The sequence below is a fragment of the Stylophora pistillata genome, chromosome 4 (assembly GCF_964205215.1).
Source record: "Stylophora pistillata chromosome 4, jaStyPist1.2, whole genome shotgun sequence".
NCBI lineage: Eukaryota > Metazoa > Cnidaria > Anthozoa > Scleractinia > Pocilloporidae > Stylophora > Stylophora pistillata.
In genome coordinates this window covers 12,158,230-12,185,792 of record NC_142522.1, presented here as the reverse complement: position 1 = coordinate 12,185,792, position 27,563 = coordinate 12,158,230, and the positions used below count along the sequence as shown (strand labels likewise).

Here is a 27,563-nt window from a genome sequence, read left to right as displayed (position 1 = left end):
TGAACCATGGGCTCCAACTCAAAAGAACAAACCACATTTTAGCAAAGTCCTTTATTAAAAATATCAATCTTTACATTTCAAGTTATGTCCAGCAGTTTCCACTTCTGCTTTAGTTAATGTATTTTTTGGTAAATAATTATCAATTGGATTCAAATATGCTATTATCACTACTTATTTTGAACAGCGTTTGCGATCCGCATTTAGAACTAAAATAAGTCAGCATCTGTCTTCTCTTTGCATGTGAATGTAAAAGATACATGCAAGAATGAGAACAATTAAACTGATCTTAAAGGGCATTTGTGTTAATATGCAATAAACTGGTCTTTGATAGCGCTACAAATTCCATGGAGATGAGTCAGCAAAATTCCATACTCTTGCATTCATGATTCTCACATATGAATTGAGCATGAAAAAACTAGGAAACAGAAACGGTATTCTGAATCTTTAGCTCAGAAATTAGAAATGTCTTTCACAGCTGTTGTCATTTCTAGATTTAACTGAATACACTTGTCGATTCACTTGCGGGATTGAGGATGACAGATCTATGAACCCCACCTTGTCAACACTACAAAAGGCTGATTGAGAGTCGCTTCAATTGTTCGGTCAACAGCGCACTTTTTTCACGAACTCGCTTTGAATTGTCTCTGCGACGAAAACGGCCAGGACAGGCAGCGACGGGTAGGTGAAAGTGTAAAGAGACAAGGACCCCTCCCCCTCACTCAGCACTCTACTGCGGCACCCACGTCCTGAGATCGACTGATGAAGAGTCAGGTTTCAACTGTCAGTGAGTACGTTACTGAATAAACTCATTACTGACTATTTTCAACAGACAAGCCTTTTTATAAGATAAATGAAAAAAAAAAAAGAAGAAAAAGGGAAAAAGAAAAAGAAAGCACTTTTGGAGAGAACGGCTGTATTTTTGCTGTACGTAACATCGTTAAGGCTATTTCTATTCCGTTCTACTGATACTTTAAAGGTTGACTGTACTTAACATATCACTTAAATATAACAGCTGCGACGAAGACTCTCTCGAGGTAATGCCATGTGATTTTCCGAAAAAGGTATTATTTGAATATCAAATAAATCAATGACTGTTGTGCAAACACTGAAAAGTTTTTTCTCATGATTACCTATTTCTCCTGATTATTACCTCACAAGTTCCCAATGTTAAGAGCTTAATTCCCTCGAGTAAAAAGAGACCAAATTAATTAAACGCATATCTCCTTAATTTGGAGTTCACAAGCACACCGAAACTTCAAGAGATCAATTATCTCTGCCACCCTCAGTGCTATGCTTTCCATTTCAACGGTTCATCTTCCTCACACAATTTATGCACTTTACAGAGGTCATTTTATAGTTCATGATTTGAATTTACTTTTAACCAATTCTTTCTCCATCTAATAAATGATTTACCAGTAAATAATCAGATTGCAATAATCGATTATTGGTGATTTAACTGAAGGAAGAGACCCCATTATTGGTCGTGCGGATCTTCGCGACCTCATTATCGCTCGTGTTAGCTTTGTTACTGCTATCACAAGCGTTACATTTTTCAACGGACTCACGCTACAGATAATTCGAATTTCATTCCCACAACACACTTGTCATATAAATACAGCACACATCCCAGGTGCTTTCCCTTTCTTTAAGAGAACTGCGTTAGCGTTTTCATGACTACCATCTTCAGAGTAAATACAGGGGCTTTACGGTTCACTGTTCGGTTGATGATGCAAGCCCAGTCTTCTTCTCAGATGAGTGTCGTCCGACTGAGAAAAAGAAACAGTTAAAAAAAATTTAGTCGAACTATTATAACCTTACCATGATTATGTATAGGTAATTTTGAGTGTTTCAAAACCATAACTTGAAAAAAAAACGACAAACAATTACGTCAAATGAAAGTGTAAAACCACTCAGAGCCAAGCGGTCGCTTCCATTTGTACACTGACGCATTGCAGTATCTACTGGCAAAGAACACGGATCTTATCGAGTTCAAGGTGAATAATTGCGAGTTGTCGCGTGAAACTAATACATCTACAGTACACAACATGATGAAATATTTAAAGCACAGCTACGAAACTTACATCGTATCCAGCCTCTTTGTGCCGAACAACAGCTTGAGCTTGCGCCTTAAGAGCCATTAAATCTTCGTGTTCTGACAGAGAACCTGTTCTTGGCCTGACACGAACAAGGTTTTCTTCTTCTTCATCGTACTCGTCGTCTTCCTCAGAGGCCGAGTACATATGGTGGCCAGGTGTGGAACTGGATCCTACTGAGTTCATCCGAGGAGGAGAATGGTAACCACTCGTGAGTGTAGGGTGGTTCAATCCGGGATATATGCTCCGCCAAGTTAGTGAAAGTACTATGCTCTGACACCTTCGGAAACGATTTAAAGAGAATGTTCAAAACTAGTGATCCTGGTTGACTGGATATGCTTAAAATATATCCTGATGATTAAAGTTAACATTATTAATAAAAAGTTTAACAAGTTTAGAACGAGGTGCCAACATTTAATCTCTTTACTCATTATTTTCCGGAACAATCTGGTCATGCCATTATTGCTATGGTTCCGTATCAATAAAAAAAAACAAGCCATGCCGTGCAAGAGAAGTTTTTCCGTTTGGGGGGAAGATAAAAAGCTTCGTACGATCAGAATAATGTTAAACGGAAAACCACTACAACAAAACAATAAAAAATCTAAAACGAACAAATAAATAAATAAATAAATGGTCATATGATATTAGTCTTAGTCTGTTTTTAGTTTCAATTAAAGTGAACTGCACATGAAAAAATCTCACCAGAAAACATGGAGGTGAATGCATACGTTAGATCCAGGATCTTCTTCAATAGGGCCGTCATGTCCTGAAAAGTTTAAAGAGAGTAACATTGTCCAGTTGACAAACAACTGAGACTCGTAACGCTTTCCTCCCTTAAGGTATGGCCGAGTTACGAGCTTTGGAGACTGGAGACGGTATGCGACGAACTAGTGAAGGTAGGACCTTCTAAGAATAGCTCTAGTTCTGTTACGACTGAAAACCAATTCAAAAGTACGCATGGAAGGATAGCACACCATACCAAACCTCTAAGTTCTCTAAGTTACCTAAAGATTTCCAAAAAAATAACGTTAAAAATATACTGAGTCTACTGTGGTGTCACTCAAGTTCGCCCTAGAAGTTCTTACTATTGACCACTCGCGGACCTTTTGACACATTCTATTGACATCAGCAGTGTCGGCGTACGTTGCACCAACAAAGGATCCCATACTGGTGCCACCTACCATGTCTATAGGTATACCTACGAGAAAAGCAAACATGATCGAGATATATTTGAGATCAATTTCCGATTGAAAGAGTCGGGTATTGCAAATGTTCGAGATCGAGGGTATGGGCGTCCCAGAACATAAGCCGAAAAGGAACTTGAAGCAGCTTTAGGTCTGCTAATATACATCACTAATGCTTCTAAACTGCGAATACTGGTGACGGGACATTCATTGCCATTCGAGCACTCAAGTCTTAGACTACTGCAAAATGAAAAAGTGAAATGCTGGAGAGTGAAATACGAAGCTCTGGGATTCGATCGCTCATAGTAACATCTTCCCTCTTTATTCCATAACTGAGCTCAAAATTGGCTACCTTTCTAATTCGGCTCACTAGTCTAAGAGTCCATACACATGTAAAGAAAAACGTATGAAGTAGATGAAAGGTTTAACCTGCTTCCTCTAGGGCTTTGATGACTCCAACATAAGAGAATCCCCTATGAAATTACAAATTCTTAAGTTAGAAACAATATTCTATAAGGAGACAAAACAGCAGTCTCCTCGTGCCACTCTCTAAAATAATTAACTACAAAACTTTAGTCAACCTGTGCTTTTGAACGCTAAAGGCGGCCCGTTAACAGTATTTTCTTTGGTACTAATTGCTGCCTTGTGTCATGAAACATTTCATGAATGCATTTTCCTTAACATTTTCCCAGAAAACATCTAAAAATCCTGCACGATGAACATTCCGAAGAGTAATGCTCCAGTGTTATGAAAACCTCGCGTAAGCTAACTAGTGAACGTCATGATCCATAAAACATTATACCTCGCGTGCGATTGGTCTAAACGCATCACGTGACCGAATATTCCCCAGCTAAAACAAGGTTTTATCCGTAGTTTTAACCCACTAATTTTGGCGCGATTTTATTGTTTCCTTTACGTCACGTGGTGCAAAATGACAGGACAGTTATCACACAATAATCCCCGTCCGCGTCGATATTTGTCGTCCGATATTTGTCGTTTTTCCGTGAAAAAGAAACATAGTCAACACAAGAGTTTCAACTTTTCCACTCTCTAATATACATGGAAGGAAACCAAACTCGGTTTTTATTTTTGCTTGCTTGCGTCAATCACGCGTATTCGCCATCAGATCACCACTGGGTTTTTACTGTGTTTACGCGCAGTTTAATTGCGATGTGAAAATTAATGGGAGGGTAATAAAATGAAAAAACCCGTTCTGGCTTGCTGGTATGTCGGCTGATAATGTCCTTGGCTGAGAGATTGTCCTCAAAATTTCATATTTACCCTCGAAGCTTCGCTTCTCGGCCAAATATTCATTTTTCGGACAATCTCTCAGCCGCGGACATTATCAGCCGACCTACCAGCCGCCCGAAGGGGTTTAATTACTAAATATCGCTCACGTAATATTCTTTAATTTCAAACTTTTCGTCCACTACGATTATTCTCTGTTTACAATTGAATTTAAGATGAGAGATCGTCTTGTGGTTGTTACAAAAAATTGGAAATAGTCGTTTGTTCATAAAGTCGTACTAGAAAACACTCAAAAGAAAAGATCCCACGCAGCAATCAGGAAGCTGTTCGTAAACACTTTTTCACACCCGTTACAAAATATTTGAAGGATAATAAGACATCATCCTCATGCAATCACAGCGCGTGCACTCCTGTTATCACCCAAGTAAAAGCATTCATATGATATGGGGATATCCTTCGGAAAAAAGTAATGAGCACCCATGAAAAGATTTGTCGGTATTTACCTGGCTCCGCCTCCTCCAAGAATATATTCAATGGACGTCCCTGTTAGTCTTCGTGCGAATCGTAAAAAATCAGAATTTCTGAAAGGAAAATGAAGTGAAACTTACCCATGCTGTTCGTAGAAATGGTAATTTATCTTTTCATGGGTTTGCAAGTTAGGGGACATTAAAAACCAGCCGTCCATTTCTTTTCTCGAACTTAAATTGTGATGAGGGTAGTAAGGATATCTTAGAAAAAACTGATAGGTTTATAGAAAACATTTTTCAATCGAGAGTCGAAAGTATCTGGGGATTGAGTAGATTTTGCTATCCTACGCTGTGTTATTGGTATGGAAATAGTGAGATTTAGCACCGCGTTTACGTGAAACGGCAAACGTCAGCTTGCCCTTTCACGTTTCACGAAAAATTGTGTGAACCTTGTTGCTTTAAGCTTCGTGTGAGCTCATGCCATAGTGGATTTGAAAGCGCCCTTGTAGGACTTACAAAGGAGAGTTTTTGGTGCCCTTTTTCCAGCTATTAACTTCTCCTCTGTGAGAGAAAAAGTGAAGATAATCTTACGTACACGCCAAACAGGTTATTTTCACGTAGAAACGGCAAAGCGCAACCGGCAAATGCGAAAAAATAGCGGGAAAAACAAGGTCACGTGGTCACTCTTGCCGTTCACGCGTTGCTAAATCTTTCTAATATCGCACCATTTTCCCAAACAATCAGATTCAAAACTAAAACCGATGGCAACTTAATGACATGTTTTATCTCGCGCTTTACTCCGGCCACGTGCGTTAACTCTGAGAGCGCATTGGCTCTTTTTGGTATTTTCAAATACCCCACTTTGGTGTGATCACTTTGTATTGTGGGTTAAAACGCGCTCGCACAGTAATATCAAGGTAGAGCATCACCCACCTTTCTGGTAATGGGTACGCTGCAGGATTTTGTGCGTACTGAAACGAAATAAAGAGAACATGAATAAATGACACATGAACAACCCATCCAATCTAAAAGGCCACGCTAATAAATTGAGGATTACGGTAGTTATGAACCCTTCCTACCTTTTCAGACAAGGGGCGTCGTCCAAAGATTTTCTTAGCGCATCGAACCTGGAAAAAATAAGTAAGGAAGCAATGAATACGGGTCTAGCAATAAACAAGGAGTAGTGGAACCACTACATCTCGTTAGAAAGTGACTATATACTTGAACTAATGTATTCTAGTGTATTGGGTGCTGGAAAAATCTCAATTAAAGTCATCATACCCGATAATCAGCACAGAGGAAATCTCGCTGTTAACTCAAAGTTGAAAGAAGCAAACACCCGGATGCGCGGAAAAAAGGAGGGAACAAGAATTGCTTTGTCCAAGTTTCGCATCTGATTGGTCGAGAGGGTGATGCGAAAGTTCACGACCAATCAAAAAGCGTTGAAAATTCAACCCAAAGCAAACCCGAATTATTTCCTACACTAGTTTGAAAATGAATTGCTCTTGATCAAACGTGGTCTTACATGATGATGAGCGCAGATCCAGCCGCGCGCGTTCAACCAATCCACGGTGTGTGAAATACGGAAACCTTTAGCGCCATCCTCACGATGCAACAGAATAAGCTCCTTTTGGGATCGTACACCAATATTCTCCAGCTGTTTTTCAAGCTAAAAAGGGAGGCAAATGTCACAGAATGATCAGGTCATACAGAAATAAGATGAACTCTGCCAAACAAACATTTTTAATACATCAGACCTTTATATCTAGTCTAAACATTAACATTGTACAGTTGAAATCATAGATATTCATCTAAGTATATATTTCATAGTGTTGAAGAGTTTAATTCATTTAAACTGTTTCTTGCGCCACAATATGGGGCACTTTTAGTGTTCCGAAACCAAAACTAAAGTAATCTAAACAGCCCGTCAGAACCAAAGACATTATCGTGACGAGCCAACAGGAATTGAAAACATTCACTCTCGACCGCATTGAAGCGTGGGGAAACGTAACTGATGGAGATGGAATGGCCTTAGGTTTAACGACACTGAAGGGAAGTACGCTCAAAACTGGTGTGGTATGTATGTTTTGTCAGGATATAAATTCTCCTAAGCGTGATTAAAGACCGACCTGTTCTTAACCACACCGCTTTAGAAGACTGCCTGGAGCGCGGGAAAACGGGACCGAATAAATCTTGACCGAGTATGGTTGAGGCAGGGGCCGCGGAGGGAGAGGGACTGGTAGGGCTGCGGCCCCACCGGTTTTTTGCGCCCCCGCCCCCACTTTTTGCGCTAAAAAGAAAAATAATTACAATGATTTTATTCCTTTTTTCGATTTTCGATATGAAAAGACTATTTTCAATTGTCAGCCCTCCCACTTTACACCTTGCTCCGCGGTCCTTGTGAGGGCCGCGATTTTTTTTTAAGTCCAAGTGAGAAAGCGTAGTAAAGAGAAAACGAAAAAGTCCTCAATTACTGACAAATTTGTTAAAAACATAACTAGAGTTTCTGATAAAAACGAAATGAAAATACTTCAATTGATACCTGACCAACTGCTGGGCTTCCGTCTGCCACGCCAACAATAACAATGGAATCTGCCTGAAAAGGGAAACGATATAATGCGGTAAATTAATAAAGAATGAAATTAAAAAAGAAATGAAGAAAAAAACTCTCTATTAAATTATACAAACGAACGGGTACAGAACACTTCACGTTCGATGTTTGTGATAGTACTCTTAGCTTATCACTGTGGCGGAATTTAGTACAAAAGAAGTGAAAGCAAAGGTCAGTATGAGGACGACCTTCGATTTTCACCAGTGTAAGCTCTATCGGAGCGGTGGGGAGCGGTGCTTTTTTTTCTCTTTCTCTCCCACCCCCTCCGGCAATAAAGGGTGATAGTTTCAAAAGAAACTGAATGGGGCTGCGTCGGTGGGGGTAACGAAATAATTTGGATATATCAACAAAGTTGAAATGGTAAATTGGCCACCGTAATGAAACCACACCGCTTTAGAAGACTGCTTTAGGAGATTACAAAAGCTGACGTTTCGAGCGTTAGCCTTTCGTCGGAGCGAATAGAGGAATTGTGGGTTGTGTGTGCTTTTAAAGGCAGAAAATGGAGCTACGTTATTGGTGAGAATATGGCAACGAGAAAGACATGAATAAATAAAAAAAAAGCGTTCGTGAAAAGCTTTTGGAATCCGGTGAAAAGCGTTCGTTGATCCCAGTGGGATTTAGACTGCCGGTTTGAAAGATGAGCTTTTGTTCAAGAGTTTTACGGCTTTCCGTGCTACCTAAGTGTAAGGAAAGATCGCAGATTGCCATATGTTGCGTAGAATGATTGGATAAATTAAAATGTCTAGCGTCTGGTTTCGATGTGTCCTTGTCATTCCTTTCCACGTCTCGAAGGTGTTCTCGGAATCGGTCACCTAGTCTTCTGCCTGTTGCGCCGATGTATATCTTTTTGCAATAAGTGCAAGTTATGCAATAGATTACATTGGCGGAGGTGCACGTGAAGCGATCGGTGATCATAATGGATCGTTTGGGTCCAGATATTTTATCAGTGTTGTGAATGAAAGGACACGTTTAGCATCGTGCACGAGTGCGTTTAAAAGTGCCTGGTTGGTCATTAGTCTGAAAAGAACTTCTGAACAAAAAATTGCTTATGTTTTTGTCGCGTTTGAATGAAACGAGCGGAGGCTGCGAAAAGATAGTGCCTGTCTCTGGATCGTTTTGAAGTAATTTAAAGTTTTTAAGAATGATGGATTTAACTGAGTGGTTGTGAGGGTGAAACGTGAGAGTGAATGGAGTGCGGTCGGAACTCCTTTTGTGACGTTTGTAGTGCTAAATGTCGATCAATAAGTTGGGCGCGGTGGTAACCCTCCGGCAATAGTTTGTTCAATCGTTAGAAAAGTCTGATCACCAGTAAAGGGGGGTCAATCTATTGACGATAATGGTGTTCTTGCAGCATAACGCGATTAAGGGTACCTCTCCCGAAGGGTTGCTACTCAGTAATTAATATTTCGTTGCGTTGAAAGATTTTCTCAAAAGTTCGCAGGAGCCATGATAACTTCTCTGGCTATCTATGTTCAGTATATGACCCTTGAACCACGAAATACTCGCGCAATTATAAAGGTATCATGAGTAATTTTTTGCATAGCGAGCGACACAAGTTCTATCTGTTTAATCAAACCTTGAGGAAGTTATTGGAAGAACCTAAGAAATGCCTTGAATGTAGAAAATGTTTATCAAGCAAAGGGTAGTCCTAAAATAGCTGATGTGAAATAATTAATTCTGCCATCCTTTTCTAGTTTTGGCTTTAATCATTGACGAGTCCAAATACTAACGAAGGCAATGGAACTAAACACATGGAAAGTGAGCTTCTGTTGGTAAATGTTAAGTATGACTCCTCTGCTACGTGAGCAGCAACAATAAACATTCTGAAAGTTAACGTGTCCTGACGAGATCCGAAGACCGACAACTCTTGCACGGTTGACTTCTTCATTTCCTAACGCCCCCACGTACGAAAAACCAGGATGTCACGAAGGACTTAGGAACATCGACCGACACAATGAACTTGTTTAAATCACTCGACAAACGATGGAAAACGAAGCGTTTTTCAACTTAAGTTACCCCCACCGACGGAGCCCCTAACAGTTTCTTTAGAAACTATCAGCCTTTAGTGATCACAGACCGAATGTCTGGATACAGACAAACATTCCGTGATTACGCTTTCACGACCTTTCATTTCATTAAAAACCCAAACAAATATTAGCTACAGCAAAATCAGGAAGCGTGGCTAATGATCATGCTTCAACCGTCACCAATCAGATGTCGACTTTCCCTGTGAATTCGTTTGCTATTGTTTCCCATCGGCCAATGAGGGAAACTGATGGTCTCCTCTCATGCAGATTTAAAAGATTTGGTCTCTCGCAAAGACAAAGTGGACTTCGACGAGAACTGAGTTGCGATAAACTTTGACGAAGCTTTGACGTGACGAAAAGAAAGGAAAGAAAGGTTTATTTACAAGCGTAATTTAGGAGAAAGCCTTACTTCTCTTGAGCAACCTTTAACTCTTAAATCTTTATCGCGTTTCTCTAACTTACGAGTGCTTTGAATAACACTGTTCGCCAGCGACTTCTCTGTCGCTCAGTTAGTTAAGCATCAGACCGCAAATCCGTGAAGGTCCAAGTTTAGAATCCTCACTTAACGCTGAAAATCTTTCTTTAAACGTTCTGTAAAATTTCATGAAGGCCTGAAGTGTTGGTCATACCTCTGCTGAATGACTTAATACTTAATATACAGGAGAACTGGATAAACAAAGAGCACATTAACTCTTGACGTTCCTTATGACACAGTCTTGCGTCTTGCGCGGCTGGATGTAGCCCGCCGGCGCTAATTCTCTGGGTGTGTTCAAGCGACTCGGCGAGATGTAAGCCTGTCACAGAAAACACATATTTGTATTTGTATTTGTACCAGGTCGCACCACATTTGAAAGAAATGAAGTTCCCTTTGCTGATTTCGTCCCTCTTTGTCCTCTCCGTAATTCCAAGGATGGATTCTAAGCCTGGGAAGTTGGTACCACTCAATGAAGAGGTAAAAATCTAACTACCGTAGATTGTTCTAGAATTTATCTCTAGGCCCGTTGTTTGGATTTGTTCCTCTAGATAGATGTTCATTTTTTTGCCAATTAAATTTTAGGGAAGTGTCTTGGCACAGGATGAGTTTTGGTCTCCTCGTCCATTAGGCAAACGTAGTGCCAACATCAACTACAACACTGTGGACGACCAAGATGAGTTAAGTCTTCTCATAAGCAAACGCAGTGCCGACATCAACTTCAACACCGGCGACGACTACGATAAGGGTACTCCCACAGGGAAACGCAGTGCCGGTATCATCTTCAACACCGACGACGACTACGATAGGACTCCTCCCGGAGTGAGCCAACTGAAACGCGGTGCCGGTATCAACTTCAACACTGGTGACGAGTACGATAGGGTTCCTCCACCCCAAGGGAAACGCAGTGCCGGTATCAACTTTAAAACTGTGGAAGACTAAGATTAGTTTTGGTCTCTGGTGCAGATGGCGAGTGAAAGTAGGACGATTTTACTAAAGATTTGAACGATTACCACACCATCTCAAAGCGGGAGGATTGTATACTACTATAGGGCAAAGTCAAGTTTTTATAGGATAGTTTTTACGTTTCTGGTGACCGCCGAAAGAAACACAATCATATCTGCTTAGTTAAACCATGCATACCCCGAAGACGATGGATTCCTTAACTTTTTTTTTCTTAAATACATTTATCCAAAGGACTGTTATAGCAAAAAAAAAAAAAAATAAATCGATTGTTCGAGAATGTCCATCGACTCTAAATATTCTAAGAAATGCGCACTTGAGACATTTGTCAAGTTTTAGTGACTTCTTTGTTTAACAGTTCCACGTGTCTATGAATTTTAAATTTCTTCAAGTTTTCAAGATGCTGGTCGAACATCCCCTAAGAGTTTTGGTAATTTTTTCAGTTTTTATCAAAACTACCAGTTTCTATCAAGATTTGAAGTTACCTGTTGAACGTTGGTAAAGATTCTCGGTAAAGTGTTCAGAATTGCTTTAAACTAATTCATGTAAAGGTATTTTTACAAAAGAATTTACTTACTAGAGCCGTCAGACACGGTCCACCTAGTACCTCTTGTTTGGCGTGCGTTCAAGTTTTCCCATTCATCTGGCCTTAGCAGCTTCTATTGTTTTAATAAAGTGTTCATTCTGCTTAATGCTAATTTCTATTTAAAAAACGCCACGCTGAATCGATGTGCTTTGCGCGTCGTTGTTAATCTTATCCGGAAACTGTTCATCAAAACCCACGGAACGGTAATGGCCGTGGCTTTTGCCAATATTTTCATGGCAAAAATAGAAAAGAGATACTATCGAGCACATCACAACTAAACCCCTAGTTTGGAAGATGATATTGACGACGTTTTCTGTCTGTTGGGCACAACCAAAGAAATCATAGTAGAATTTGCAGGACGGGCAAACAGCGACCACGATACAATTCGATTCACGGCTGAAATATTAGACTCTGAAATTATATTCTTGGACACAAAAGCGTACAAAAGCAAGATTTTACAGGGAATCGACTCTTGGCATGCAAAAGCATTATTTTGCAGAGACAGAGTCTTTCTATGTACTTGAATTCTAATTCGTTTTATAAATCAGTCGTAAAGAAAGCACTCGTAAATGGCAAGCGCTACGTATCCTGAAAACAAATTTGTCAAGCTCCACGTTTGATAGAAACGTACAGAGTTTCAAAATACGCTAAAAGAATGTAGAAGATACCGCGATTAAATGTGTGGGAAATATATCTTTGAAATTAATTTCACCGGGAAACAGAGGCCACACGAAAACTTACATAGGGTTAAGCTTACGATCGATCGTAAACGTTTCCTTATGCTAAAAAACCACGAACACGTGAAGAGGAACATAGGAACACAGGAACACAAGAACACCGGAATATGCTGGAATATGCTAGAACATGCCAGAACACCAGAACATGCCGGACTACCGCAAGTTGTCAAAAAAATTTAATAAATAAAACGAAAACGTCAACCTACCATTCTCCATGTTGGAAGTTGAATACTCCGACAGCAAGGTTACTGGTAAATCAAGATGGCGGACTTGACGCCCGAAGAACGCAAGCTACACACAAATTTAGTTTTAATTCTTTTATTATAATTTTAAACTTTTTTAAATCAAATTGTATGCTTATTTTTATTTTTTGACATTCCGCGATGTTCTGGCACGTTTTGATATGTTCCGGGATGCTCCAGAGTTCCGGCAAGTTCCAGCGTTTCAAATTTTAGCACAAGGCCGTTCTATTGTATTGTATTGCACTTCAAATTTAAGCACATGCCCGTTCTGATTGTATTTCCTCCGAAATAAAACTGATTCATTAAAGTAAAGGGGTAAGTCTCCAAAGAAACTGTGGTGCTGCGTCGGTGAGGGGTATAACAGAATAATTTGGTTTTATCAACTGAGTTGACAATGTTAATTGACTATCGTAAAGAGTTCTTAAAGCTAAAGTTTGAGGCGTTGGCCCTTCTTTAGCCACTCGCTCATTAAGAGCAAGTTTCCCACAGTTTGGTTTGGTAAATAGTTCCTTAAGGTAAAGGAGCGATTGGACAATGATTTCGAATCATCCTTCAAAATTGAGTTTTCTCTAAACAACACCATTTTCTCAGTTAAGACAAACCTTCGTTCCGGATACAGATACTTTCTGTTTCTTTGATGTCCATAAGATTAGATTAGCGTTTTAAATCGTAATAAATAAATTCAATAAAAAATACTTCCAATACCCTACCTGTCTTATACAGCGTTTGGTCTAGGCAGACAGTGACGTGTCAGCTTGATACAACACGATACGATGAAGATCCTCCAGTTGTCCAAGCCAGCTGGACAAACGGTACTCATTCATTTTAGGAACACAAAACAGAAGAGGGTCAGTTAAGAAGAAAGGAAATTCTATTCTTAACAATTTTACTGTATCCCAAATTCTACAGACTCAAATAATATTAATTAGGCCAATTTCCACTAGCTAGATTACTTTCTTTTGTAACACACACTGAAAAAAATTCCTCTGGGAAAATTACCGTTTCTGTAAACGATAGCATGAAAATTTTTGATCAAGAATACTTGTGCAGGTAAAATTTGGTTCCTCAATTGAAGCCGACCCCATTCCCCTCTACTTTAGGAATTAATTTCCACCAAGATATTGTAAATCCTACAAGGCCGGCTGGTGCCGTCGATAAGCTTTTATTTCCGAATGAAATAGAAAACGTTTCTTCCTTGAAGAAAACACTCGCCAAGAAAAAGGTGCCAAGTAGTTGAATATATATCCATGGCTGAGCTACCAAGCCTGCTTCAGACCAACGAACTGGTCAGCAATAGGGTGGGACCTGACAGCAAACAAACAAAATATTCAATCGGTAAATCCGCATGCAGGTATATAACAAATCAACACTTAATAAACATTTTGTGATGATTTTACGCTTTAGGGAAAGAGTCCAACCGACGTTGAACCCGAACATCTTGACAAGTTTTCGCGATGTTTAACATAATTTAAGGGTAGCTGCCTTTGGAATATGACCTATGTATACTGAACGTCGGTTTCTTAGCTTACTACGTCCTTAGATCTCACTTCGATGGAGTATCGTAAACCCAAAACCAAAGTAACTACGCCAGCCAATCAGCAGAAAGAAATATATGGTAAGTAGCCAATGAGAACTCGAAGTAGCAACGAGCAAACTCGTCCTGAAGCGCGGGAAAAACGCGAGTGACCAAGTTTTAGTTTTGGCGCGAAATTTATAGTCCAAAGAGGGTAGTGGAGTAAAACTAATTTCTTCTTGTTTACTATGTACTTACCGATAGCATGAAGAGCTAAGCTGAGTTCAAATGAGAAGTTTGAGACTGGGACATCCTCTGACGCAGGGATGATGGCTACTGTGCCGAGATTTGATTCTCCGAATATCTAATTATCAACCGGGAGATGATTGTCTGCGTATCACAAAGTGTTTACATAATGAGTTGGGTAGAGTCTTCAAACGCATCTTACAAGCAAAGATCTAAAAACGTTCCCTATGCGTTTAACACACCCCACAACAGGAAACAAAATCGCCAAAACTGAGCCGTCACCTGCCGCAAGTACGGCAACGAACTCGATACGAACGTGCTAGGGTGATTAGAAAATTAATTTAGTACCGCCATAGGCAAATTTTTGTCAAAGCGCACATGGAGTCACAATGATTATTAAAAAATCGATAAATAGCATTCAAGAGTTGACCAAACTTAAAAAATCGATAAATAGCATTCAAGAGTTGACCAAACTGTCCAATCTGCTGAATTGATTAGAATTTGCGTTGCTCAGTAATTTTGGCGCTGTAAACACTACTTTTCCTTTTCGTTATCTTCGTTCTCACACGAACACTTCACAACACAGTAAAGAAGTATTTTCATACCTAGCAATGTTTCACTTCTCGCGTAACTTCGCCTGTACTGTACTATTGGAACCGTGTCAATCACCGAAAACCAAAAGCGTAGAAGGGAAAAAGGGTGTCAAGTTCAGGTGGTCAGTTCCTTGACTTAGCAGGTGGTCTCGCGTCAATTGAAACATTGACCAGTCTAAAGATGGCGAATCCATGTTTTGGAACAGAGTTAAAGCTTTCTATATCGATTACTCTGGCTTCATTATACGGCGTGGCAGCGCTACCCACCATCCTTGAAAACGTAGTGTTTCTGTTGCTCACCTAAAAAGCTCGCACCTTCAGAACTTTTTCTAACCTTCCATTGAGCTCGTTAGCAATGGCGGATCTTTTAGTGGGGTTAATCATGGATACGTTGTGGATTGCAAGGTGTGTATTACCACGGCGTCCGTATCATAATCCGTTTAAAATCGCCATCGACTTGCTATGGATTCAAACGAGTGTAACCACCACGTTTAGCTTGTGCATTGTGAGCTTGGACAGATACATTGCAGTACAGTCGGCCCTTCTGTACAATCAGATCGTCACAACAAGAAAATGTTGCATGGCGGTAGCATTTGTATGGCTCGCATCTCTAGCGTTTGAACTTTCATGGTTCTTTGTTACAGACCCTGAAAATTTACTGGCACAATGGATGTGTGTGACGGTAGTGGCTATTCTGATCCCGATGGTTTTGATTATTTTTTGCTACTACCGGATTTTGGTGGTTGCCAAAGAACATATTGTAATAATTGAAAATCACAATGTCCAACGCCAGAGGCGTAGAGCTCGTCATCGAAGGAGTTCGAAACCGAAAAACAACCAAGACGGTAGGCTTTGTGGTGGCGTTGTTCATCATTTCGTGGTTACCAAGTCGGGTCACCTCTTTTATCCATTTAAAAACGAGTGATCATTGCTTGAAGCGAAAACTACGTTCTGTTTGGATCTGGGCTGAGTTAATAGCGTTTTTCTTCATCCGGAATAAATCCATGGTTATATTCACTACGAAACGATAAATTCAGGAAGGCGATTAAACAGTGTAGGTATCATTAATGCTTATTTTTCATGTAAATGTTATCTGGCTTACAAGAAAATACATTTATTAAAAAGTGCCGGGTTGGTCATTAGTTTGTAATGAACTTCTGAGCAAAAAATTGTCTATATTGTTTGTCGCGTTTGAAGTGAAATGACAAAGCAAGTTTATTTCCTCTGAAGTGCCTCCAACTTTCTTTGATCAAAGCCAGCTATTGTAACTCAACAATCAGTGGCTGATGAAAAGTCATTACAATAGATAACTCATTAAAGCTCCCTTATTTCCAGAGGACACGTGGAACATGCCCAAAATAGGTCGGCATTAGGTACATGTCTTGTAGCTACATAAAACGTTTTATCTAGTTGGTACTTACGATACATAGTGGCACATTTGCCCGACAGAAGGGAACTAATGTTCTTACAATACCAACGAGCGAAGAAAGTGTTAACCTTTTATATGTGAATTGTAAGTCACTGGTTCATGTCAGATACCTAAGCGGAAGGTATAAAAATACGTTTAAAAGAACATCGGCATTTTAATGATCAGCGTATGGAAGCGGAATTTATTGACAGCTACGCACAAATTCTCAAATAGAGACTTAATCATGTCTGAGAGCAAGTGAAAAAAAACGTTCACTCTTCGCCCGCTAATTGCAACACAAGTGTACGCTGCTAGATTTCTGATATTGACGTGCATTTTTGTGTCTTTGCTATATCTGAGTATCGCGAGTTTGTGCTGTTGATGATAATACTTTGTTGGCTACAAACAACGCGCCGTACATTTTCTTCACTCTGGCTGTGAACACAAACCTAAAAGCAATAAAAACTCCTTGAAGTGAATTGAATATAACAAATGAATAATCAAACTATTTAGAAACGAGAATCGGTAGATATTCAGAAGTCCACGTGAATCCCATCAAGACTGCCACCTTTACAAATAACACAACTTGTCTTCGATTGTTTGCGGCGTCTCCAATCACCCGTGTTTGCTTTTTTATTTTGTAAATGGAAATAACTGTCGACGAGAAAAAGATCACGTTTAGAAAAATGGAAAAAGCCACCAGGATGACAAAAACAAAAATGTTAGACTTGGTATTGTTGATCCAACAGTGATTCGCGCCACCGTATCCTGTAGCAACCAAACCTGATTGGTCAAGAGAGTAAGAAATAGCAACAAACAAAAGGGCAGGAATCCAACCAATCGCAAGGAAGCAACGCTTCCGATTTGCTGTTCTTTGACGGGTGCGACAGGTTATGGAAAAAGTGTAGTAGGTATCAAATGCGATGATTGATATCCAAGTAAAATACACAAGGCAGAAATAGTGGGTCAGAACGGCAATTGATGAATAAATCTGGTGCCGTTGAGTCGCACCCGCCGTCATGAAAAGGGAATGGGCGAAGAGCAAAGAGATGGACAAATTCATTAAATTAACGCCCGGTAAGGTACGCAGTTCTTTAAAAATGGAGTAGGTGAGAAGGACAAGCGTAAGGCAGACAATGGAAAGACCGATTCCAATGTAGGTTCAAACCAGAATTGCCGTATAAGTGTTGCTATTAGCAGACGAAGGGATGATGCAGATTGTAGCCATTCCGTCTGTCATCATGAAATCATAAATGCCGTATAACGCTTTTGAGTCATTCCTGTACAGGGATCCGTTTCCTAAAATGACGTATTCCTCTTCCTTGAGCTGAATTAAGACACCAGAACATCGCAATCTGAGGCTTTTTCGACAGACGTGGACATCACCTATTGGAACAACTGATCCGTTTTTAGACTCAGTTTGGTTTGACCAGTAGTCTATCTTAGGAATTTGGTCTTTAGTACTGTTGATAAAAATAGCGGAGTCCGCATCTGTGATAACCAAGTATTCATTTGGGTTGTAAATGTCAATTGTGACACACAACAAAGGTACCCACTCCTCCTTGACTACATAGGAAGCCGTGATATGCCCTATCGTTAAATTGCAAGTAAGTGAGCCATTTGTTTGGCTTAGGTAATGTCGCGGGAAGGCAACCACTGTATTTACAGAATAAGTCATTTTAGTACTGTTTAGCACGTCCATGGAAAGTATTTCTGCAGAGAAATTTCTTAACGCCGACTCTAGAGCCTGTATTAATTATTATTTTCCTTGATTGATCCCCATCTGTTTTACCAAACTGAGAGTCAATTGCAAATTTAATAGAAAATTTATATCTGTTAAAGAAAGGCAGAATTAGTTTCTTGTTGATGGCCCTTTTCATGCTGATGGCCCTTCAGCACTCCTTTGATCCAGGATCCAGTACATGTCCAATAGCACCTGGATTTGTTTTTGGAGTGTCTGGGCTGAACAAGATGTTCAAAGGCACGTCATGTTGGTGAAGGAAAGGAGGCTGAGTCGGCTTTTGAGAACTCTCGAGTTTTATGGGTCCACACAGAATCTCGTTACGTGGAACTCCAGCGCATTGGGCGCAGTATCTGTTAAAATACAGCTTATTTGTTTGCTTTTCCACGACAATTCCCAGTGATTTTGATGAGCAGTCACGTTGCGCTTCTGGTGTTACGGAGGTATTCATGCACTGACTCGTCTCCGTTTAAGTTGAGGCAACAACGCCTGGGAAACCCTAAAGGTGGATTCCATCTTACAATGGAACATCTAAAGACCAAAGATGTCGAATTACTAATGTTATTCAGTTTAGTAGCGCTAACAAGTTGAACTGACTTTGTTTCATACTGAATCGGCTTGTGTTGACTTCAACTCCGTGGCAAGTTGCACAAAAGCGATTCTTGTATGTGTTATTTTTCGCATCGATCAAAGGCGCAGAGTAAGTTTGACAGTCTTCGGACTTTTCTGATAAATTTCTCGTACACTTTGTAGCGATTTCGTCATGGGGGGTCCAATTTGCAGGACATGCTGAGATCATCCACAAACTGTCTGTAAAAAGCACCAGAAACCCAACTACGTCATGACACTTCCAGAGGTCATGGTTTAGAGATCTTAATGAGCTGGAATGCACGCCTTGAAGGCAATACTGCTCGTAATCGGCGCAACAATCACGAAACACTGTGCAGTACTCATCACAGAAGCATGTGACTTCTTCATTGGACAGTCCTGGGTCTCTCCCTTTTCTGCATTTACCAACACAAGTGATTCCATGCCCACAATTGATACGATTTTGATTCAGTGACTTGTTGCTTCTAAAACTGATATCCCTTGTAGCCCTAGGTTTGTCTTGGTGAGAAAACTGCTTCGATGTATTTTGTGGCTCGAAATCTACGACTACAAAATACAAGATTATTAATGATAATGGAACGAATTCAAACGACAGCGGAAACGCAAATTTTATTTTTCCGCGCGACTTAAACTTTTTAGAGGATGTGTGTGCACTCTACAAAAGTAAAATTATCACTGAAAGGTAACTGAACGAATTCCAAGGACAGCAAAAACCCAAATTGCTTTTCTTTGCGATTCAAAATTTGAAAATGTATGTGCGCTGCGGTAATAAGAGGCAAAGTTTACGTGTCATAGGCTTAGTCTTAATCAAGACCTCTCAGCAAAGTAAAATTGGAAACCTTCCTTATTTCTTAAAACACTAACAGTATAATAAGCCCATGGCTCATACAGAAATTCAGTACTACTTTTTAATAACAATCAGAAATGTGCGCATTGAGACACCTGTCCAGTTTCCAACGCCAAAAGTTTAACTCCTTCATCGTGTCTATATGCTTCCATGTTCCGTTTCCCCCGTTACGCCGGGAATGTCAAGCTCGTCATTCCAGCACGGTGTATGAAAAAACGATTAGGAAATCATTGTACATACTGTGGAGAAACGTACCATCTTTCGTGTATCTAACCAAGGTACTAAACTGAGCTTCACCGAGCCTTGGATTATCACTGCTTGGATCCCGTTCGGGGCTGGATGAAACTAAGTGAATTGTTGTTACAAATACATTAGCAAACAGAAATGTTAGCTTCGATTTCTGTTGAACTCTGAAAGACATCGGTTTCACGGGTGAATCTTTTCAGTAATATCAATTGAGGCTGATCGTGCATTACTTTGAGCAACGACTTATGCAATTTGTTCTTGCTCGAGCTCGGCTGGCGGTGAAAAAAATGATTAATGTCTGCTCCGAGTAAGGATTGGTTTTAAAAGTGAAAGAACAATACAAACTTTATTACTTTTAGTTGCATGCTGTTCATATATTCTTTGTTTTGTCTCTAATTCGTAATCGGCGTCGAGCAGAAAAGCTTTGAATATGAAAATCGGATAGTTGACATACAAGTTCGTTCAAAAACCAAATTGTAGCAATAATGAATCAGATAATTTTAGGTATTCCAAGTAAACAATCACTTGTAGGTATTAACTACATATAATAGGCTGGGAACTTTGAAGCTTTTCATTTCTGGGTGTAAAATAGGCAGCTGTTAAAATGGAAATTATTTAGTGTTTAAGATTATCTTGTGTCCGCAAAATCATACTTTCAATTTCAATGATAATTGCGAAATTGTCTTTTGTTTATTTCTTATTGTCATATAGCAAAAAAAAAATTCCTTTTCGTCAGTCTTGTATTTAATCTTAGGCTGATTACCTTTTTCGCGAAGACTGAATTCCTCAAAGTCGCCAAAATTATTTATCTTTTTGAACAATTAATAAGTAAAACAACTTTATCTTAATTTCCTTCTCAAATTTTGAAATAAGCAAAAAAAAAAAAAAAAAGAAAACCTAAAACTTTCATGAAATTAAGCCAAACGGCCACAACGTAAACTAGTCGAAGATAAGAATAAAAACACCGGGATTGGATCCTATCGTTTCTTGATGAATTTCATCTTTTCTCCAGGAGGAAATTACCCCGTGAAGGTAAATTTTTAATAGGGAAAAAATTGAGTGACTGCGAGCAATTCGCGTTGAAAATATGGTGGCATCTACTACATTTCCTGTGTTATTTTGTCTTCCCTTGGAAGTGGGGAGAAGTAATCTGCACACCAGAGGAAGAGCTGGAGATTGGCTGTCAGTACAAAAATGATACCAAGAAGAGCAAGAGTCTAGCAACATCTTACAAATATTTTACTTCATGGTGAAAACCTTCAAGAAACTGACGTAACCCCACCGCTAAGAATTTGGCCTATAGAGTGGCCACATGTTACCTCATTGTACCTATTACCACCTTTTCTTAGAGAATACTTACGAATGGAACATCAGTTTTACATAATGTACAACAAAACTGATACATATGGAAACAACTGGAAATAATTGCATTCATAACGTTATTTTAACTTATACCATGGGCTCCAACTCAAAAGAACAAACCACATTTTAGCAAAGTCTTTTATTACAAATATCAATCTTTACATTTCAAGTTATGTCCAGCAGTTTCCACTTCTGCTTTAGTTAATGTATTTTTTGGTAAATAATTATCAATTGGATTCAAATATGCTATTCCCACTACTTATTTTGAACAGCGTTTGCGATCCGCATTTAGAACTAAAATAAGTCAGCATCTGTCTTCTCTTTGCATGTGAATGTAAAAGATACATGCAAGAATGAGAAAAATTAAACTGATCTCAAAGGGCATTTGTGTTAATATGCAATAAACTGGTCTTTGATAGCGCTACAAATTCCACGAAGATGAGTCAGCAAAAATCCATACTCTTGCATTCATGATTCTCACATACGAATTGCGCATGAAAAAACTGGGAAACAGAAACGGTATTCTGAATCTTTAGCTCAGAAATTAGAAATGTCTTTCACAGCTGTTGCCATTTCTAGATTTAACTGAATACATTTGTCGATTCACTAGCGGGATTGAGGATGACAGATCTGTTAACCCCGCCTTATCAACACTACAAAAGGCTGATTGAGAGTCGCTTCAATTGTTCGGTCAACAACGCACTTTTTTCACGAACTCGCTTTGAATTGTCTCTGCGACGAAAACGGCCAGGACAGGCAGCGACGGGTAGGTGAAAGTGTAAAGAGACAAGGACCCCTTCCCCTCACTCAGCACTCTACTGCGGCACCCACGTCCTGAGATCGACAGGTGAAGAGTCAGGTTTCAACTGTCAGTGAGTACGTTACTGAATAAATTCATTACTGACTATTTCCAACAGTCAAGCCTTTTATAAGATAGATTAAAAAATAAAAAGAAAAAAAAAAAAGAGGAAAAAGAAAAAGAAAGTACTTTTGGAGAGAACGGCTCTATTATTGCTGTATGTAAAATCGTTAAGGCTATTTCTATTCCGTCCTACTGATACTTTAAAGTTTGACTGTACTTAACATATCACTTAAATATAACAGCTGCGACGAAGACTCTCTCGAAGTAATGCCATGTGATTTTCCGAAAATGGTATTATTTGAATATCAAATAAATCAATGACTGTTGTGCAAACACTGAAAAGTTTTTTCTCATGATTACCTATTTCTCCTGATTATTACCTCACAAGTTCCCAATGTTAGGAGCTTAATTCCCTCGAGTACAAAGGGACCAAATTAATTAAACGCATATCTCCTTAACTTGGAGTTCACAAGCACACCGAAACTTCAAGAGATCAATTATCTCTGCCAACCTCAGTGCTATGCTTTCCATTTCAACGGTTCATCTTCCTCACACAATTTATGCACTTTACAGAGGTCATTTTATAGTACATAATTTGAATTTACTTTTAACCAATTCTTTCTCCATCTAATAAATGATTTACCAGTAAATAATCAGATTGCAATAATCGATTATTGGTGATTTAACTGAAGGAAGAGACCCCATTATTGGTCGTGCGGATCTTCGGGACCTGATTATCGCTCGTGTTAGCTTTGTTACTACTATTACAAGCGTTACATTTTTCAACGGACTCACGCTACAAACAATTCGAATTTCATTCCCACAACACACTTGTCATACAAATACAGCACACATCCCAGGTGCTTTCCCTTTCTTTAAGAGGGCTGCGTTGGCGTTTTCATGACTACCATCTTCAGAGTAAATACAGGGGCTTTACGGTTCACTGTTCGGTTGATGATGCAAGCCCAATCTTCTTCTCAGATGTGTGTCGTCCGACTGAGAAAAAAAAACAGTTTAAAAAAAAAGTCAGTCGTACTATTATAACCTTACCATGATTTTGTATTACTTAATCGAGTGTTTCAAAACCATAACTTGAAAAAGAACGACAAACAATTACGTCAAATGAAAGTGTAAAACCACTCAGAGCCAAGCGGTCGCTCCCGTTTGTACACTGACACATTGCAGTATCTACTGGCAGAGAACACCGATCATATCGACTTCAAGATGAATAATTATGAGTTGTCGCGTGAAACTAATACATCTACTGTACGCAACAATGAAATCTTTAAAGCACAGCTATGAAACTTACATCGTATCCAGCCTCTTCGTGCCGAACAACAGCTTGAGCTTGCGCCTTAAGAGCCATTAAATCTTCGTGTTCTGACAGAGAACCTGTTCTTGGCCTGACACGAACAAGGTTTTCTTCTTTTTCATCGTACTCGTCGTCTTCCTCAGAGGCCGAGTACATATGGTGGCCAGGTGTGGAACTGGATCCTAGCAGTTCATCCGAGGAGGAGAATGGTAACCACTCGTGAGTGTAGGGTGGTTCAATCCGGGATATATGCTCCGCCAAGTTAGTGAAAGTACTATGCTCTGACACCTTCGGAAACAATTTAAAGAGAATGTTCAAAACTAGTGATCCTGGTTTACTGGATATGCTTCAAATATATCCTGATGATTAAAGTTAACATAATTAATAAAAAGTTTAACAAGTTTAGAACGAGGTGCCAACTTTTCATCTCTTTACTCATTATTTTCTGGAAGAATCTGGTCATGGCATTATTGCTATGGTTACGTATCAATAAAAAAAACAAGCCATGCCGTGCAAGACAAGTTTTTCCGGTTTGGTTGCTTACCTTCCACACAGGTTGTCCGGTAGCATACGCATGGGTCATGTGACTCCTAGATGGATGCTCCCTAAAGATGTCGGGTAATTTGTTTCCTCTCAGCAATAATCGGGGCGTCGAGAGCCTAATTGGTGGATAATAACAAGGCAATGAAACGCTTTTGATACATCAAATTTAACTCACCACTATCTCATCGAAGCGGCCGAACTCCAAAGTCTTAAACCTACCAATCAATAAACAATAAATAAGCAAGCAAGAAAGCAAGCACACTATAAACCGATCACCAATCAATCAATAAACCGATCAGTCTGTCCATCAGTTGTCACTCAATCAGTGAGTCAGTGAGTCAGTGAGTCAGTCAATCAGTCAGTCAGTTATTCGGTTCGTAAGTCGGTCAGTCTGTCAAATTCAGCCAGCGAATCAATGAGTCATTTGTTCAATCAGTCAGTCGGTGGCTTAGTCAGTCAGTCAACGAGTCGGCCAGTCTGTCAGACTCAGTCAGTGAGTCTGTCGTTAGGTTATTTAAGATTCAGTCAGTTATGAATCATCTGACCAATCAAACAGCTAAGTCGCACCCTATCGAAACCTCACGGCACCCTCAAATCAGATCTGACTTTTCCTTCGAAGCGTTCTGAATTATGTGAATGATCCTGCGAGACATACCTGTCGATTGGCGGTCTTATGTATTCGCAGTAGCTGCTCTCCTTTACTTCCGCTAATTGTCTAACACAAGATATATAGGCCAGACGGGATTGGATTTCGGCCATGTCTGGAATCTTTCGAAGAAAAACAACTTATGATTATATAGCGTCGAGTTTCAAATAACAAAAATCGCTTCTTGTATAATATCACCAACCTTGACGGTTTCAGCAAAAGGATTCCATTTGTTCCAAAGAAGCCACCAGCCCGACAATTGATCGCCATAATTCGTAAGATCATCGGGATCTTCCGATCCTACATCAATCGCTATGATCGTCTGTGCTCCCATTGTCTTCATTACATCCGCTACAAATTAACGCACGCGTATTTTTAACAACAAAAAAGATTCGGTGGTAAATAAAAAGCTAACAAGAAAAGCTGTTTGATTAAAATGGTAACGCCTACTCACCAGGTAAATTATTGACATATCCACCGTCCAATAACAGATGTCCGTCTTTGGGATCACAAAGTGGTGGTAGATAACCCGACAGAGACATACTAGCACGGACATAACGCCATAAACAGCCTGTAAAAGGAGGAAGCTGTTATGTTAAGGTCATTCTCCTCAAATACGATTTCTAAGTAGCCTTTTGCAGTAAGTAGTTAAAAATTTCAACCAAAGGACTCCTAATCTCGGAAGAACTTCATTATTTAAATAAAAAGAAGGGGTCTGCTTAGTTATTACGAATCGGTAGCACGTTGTTGGTTACGTTTACAAGAATTGACTAAATTCGCATTCCTGTGATTTGGAATTCTTCTGCACCGGGAATTGGTTTTATTTTAAGAGCAGAAACGTTATTGCTCCACATGAGAAAATAGAAGAAAAGAAGGAGAGAAAAAGAGAATTAAATCACAGGTTGCCTTAAACGCGCTCCACTTGTGGTCAATCTGATTTGCAAGTCTTATTGTTTCTTTCATGGGTCGCTGAAAATATTTGGAGGAAATACATATATTTTATATGGTGTGAGCCACATCGCAAACTTAGGATAATAAAAGGCTGGATAATTCAAACAATTGGTAAAGATCTGGATCTGTTAAGAAGCTACGAAAACGCAAAAAGGTTGAACATATTAGACGAATGCAACACTACATACCATCGGTATGTACCCTCATTCTAGAAGACGTTATGTCAGTTGTGATGCAAAAGTAAGAGGCAATAAGAGATCCTGCAAATAAATGATAAACAAAGATCATGTTAGTGGTAAATTATCAAAGTCGGTGTTGAGGACTATCTGCCAAACATGCTGTGTTAAACTTCACTTTCCTTTACGTTATTCTGTAGTTGTTTACAGAGAATTTTTTTTTTGTTTTGCTATTACTCTTTCCATTTAAAGTGCCACTGAAACGAAATTTTCATATCTGAGATTTTTTCATAATTTAGTGGTTTGAAACACGCTGATTATCGTGGGCTAATTTGTTTTCGCCAGGAAAAAGGAGAAAGTTGTCTTTTTGAGGGTCATAGTTAGTAGAGGGGACTGGTTAGGAAACGCGGCAAACTTCAGTCGGATAGGTTATTGTTCGATTTTATCGAGGTCACGTGACAATGACCCTGCACACATAAATCCAAAATGGCACCGCGGGCTTGTTTCGACAGTCACGTAGCGTTTAAGTTTTTGGATTTTCTCCGTGATCGAGCGACATCTTACCTTCAGAATACAGCTAAAAACATTAATCAAGTCAGTGGACATAATGCCAGGTGAAAATTGTTCAGTGTTTGGCTGTGGAACGTGTAGGAGAAGTAAAGGAATTGGAATCTGGAAGCTACCGGCGCCGCGAAACGCGGAATACAAGAAGTGGCGAGAAGACGGGCTGAAAATAAATAAGTTACTCTATGTTAGATACTTTAACCATATAGACTTTATACCCATTTTTGTCCATAAAATAATCATTAATGAGCAATATTTAATATGTTTATTTAATATGTTGCAGGTTGTAGCTACCAATTAATCTTTTGTAATAAATTACTTATTGACAAATTGTTGCAGGCTCTTAATTCTAACTATATCTGCCTTTCTTGTTCTTTGCTGGCTCTACAAATTTCCTTTCATACTGTTTTTTTTTTTTTCATTTGTGTACATTGAATTTTGTGTTTCTGTATAACATCTTTGGCCAGTGAAAAACACCATACAGTAACATATAAATGAATAATGCTGTCCAAAACATCTTTTGCATGCTGTTATCTACCACTATGTCTGAGTCCAACAACATAGTGTTATATGCTGAGACCAATTGAACATCACAAGCTGATTTGGATTCTATCTTAGCATTGTCAATCTTCAGCTGGAGACTTCCTGAGGTCAGAATCCTAAAATTATGTTCTATTCTCTTAAAAATTGTTTGAGCTTGTTTAGAAATAACCCAAGGTCCACCTCGGTTTAAAGATGAAATTAGTTTTTGACTCCCTGCAACATGCAAATCTTCTGCTTTACCAGCTTTTAGTATTGAAGCTGTTTGTTCAGTATGTGCTGTGGGATTATATACATTGTTCACCTTGCTATAAAGCTTGTGCGGAAAATATCCTCCAATATCTTGTAACCCTGCCATTTCTCTATCACACAGTTTAGTACGGATATTGGGATTTGGTGATTCATCTTTCTGTTTGCTGTGAGCTATCAAACAATCAGCCACTTTGGTACTAAGCAATGTTGCCGCATTACTTGACAACCCCACAAGAATCTTTGTTGAATTGAGGCCTATTCTTGAATAGTACTTCGAGTAGAATTGTTCTGCATTTCCAGTTTTAACCTAACGCATATACATGGATTCTACTTCTGAGAAGCCCATATTTTATTCATCCCAGTTCGTATATATTCGTAGCTTTTCTTTTATGCTTTGAGGGTAGATTTTTCTTTCAATTATTTTATCTCGTGCTTCGATTGATAACGCTTCGAAGTCTTCAGCAGTGAATTTCGCTTCTTGAGTCGGTTGATTTCCCCGCGCTTGTTCCTCCTTATGCTCCA

The 27,563-nt window shown here is 39.4% G+C and overlaps 3 protein-coding genes and 2 pseudogenes across 4 annotated transcripts in view; 2 read left to right on the top strand and 3 right to left on the bottom strand.

The window, feature by feature from the left end:
* Positions 1-36: 36 nt before the first annotated feature.
* On the bottom strand, positions 37-8,518 carry LOC111334074 (neuropathy target esterase sws-like). Its single transcript, XM_088757853.1, has 10 exons — positions 8,483-8,518; positions 7,535-7,588; positions 6,518-6,661; positions 6,072-6,119; positions 5,926-5,963; positions 5,029-5,106; positions 3,707-3,750; positions 2,796-2,859; positions 2,082-2,373; positions 37-1,766 (listed from the first exon to the last, which is right to left on the bottom strand). Exons 1-10 carry the CDS (start codon positions 8,516-8,518, stop codon positions 1,704-1,706), a joined length of 861 nt encoding a protein of 286 aa, XP_088613979.1. The 3' UTR covers positions 37-1,703.
* Positions 8,519-9,858: 1,340 nt separating this feature from the next.
* LOC111334066 (uncharacterized) lies at positions 9,859-11,757 on the top strand. Its single transcript, XM_088759246.1, has 3 exons — positions 9,859-10,003; positions 10,466-10,582; positions 10,688-11,757. Exons 2-3 carry the CDS (start codon positions 10,487-10,489, stop codon positions 11,042-11,044), a joined length of 453 nt encoding a protein of 150 aa, XP_088615372.1. The 5' UTR covers positions 9,859-10,003; positions 10,466-10,486; the 3' UTR covers positions 11,045-11,757.
* Positions 11,758-15,140: 3,383 nt separating this feature from the next.
* Positions 15,141-16,296, top strand: LOC148732502 (beta-2 adrenergic receptor-like; annotated as a pseudogene).
* Positions 16,297-17,400: 1,104 nt separating this feature from the next.
* On the bottom strand, positions 17,401-20,222 carry LOC148732501 (uncharacterized). The gene is made up of 2 exons (XM_088759245.1): positions 19,843-20,222; positions 17,401-19,286 (listed from the first exon to the last, which is right to left on the bottom strand). The coding sequence occupies exons 1-2, from the start codon at positions 20,006-20,008 to the stop codon at positions 18,697-18,699; spliced, it is 756 nt and encodes a 251-aa protein (XP_088615371.1). The 5' UTR covers positions 20,009-20,222; the 3' UTR covers positions 17,401-18,696.
* A 1,097-nt stretch (positions 20,223-21,319) lies between these two features.
* LOC111334083 (patatin-like phospholipase domain-containing protein 6) overlaps positions 21,320-27,563 on the bottom strand; it is a 10,902-nt pseudogene continuing 4,658 nt past the window's right edge. Inside the window, exons 4-10 of the transcript XR_016000870.1 lie at positions 25,698-25,769; positions 25,013-25,129; positions 24,761-24,909; positions 24,568-24,680; positions 23,914-24,127; positions 23,367-23,657; positions 21,320-23,053 (exon numbers count right to left, since the gene is read on the bottom strand). The product of XR_016000870.1 is annotated as a patatin-like phospholipase domain-containing protein 6 (transcript). The remainder of the gene's footprint in view (positions 23,054-23,366; positions 23,658-23,913; positions 24,128-24,567; positions 24,681-24,760; positions 24,910-25,012; positions 25,130-25,697; positions 25,770-27,563) is intronic.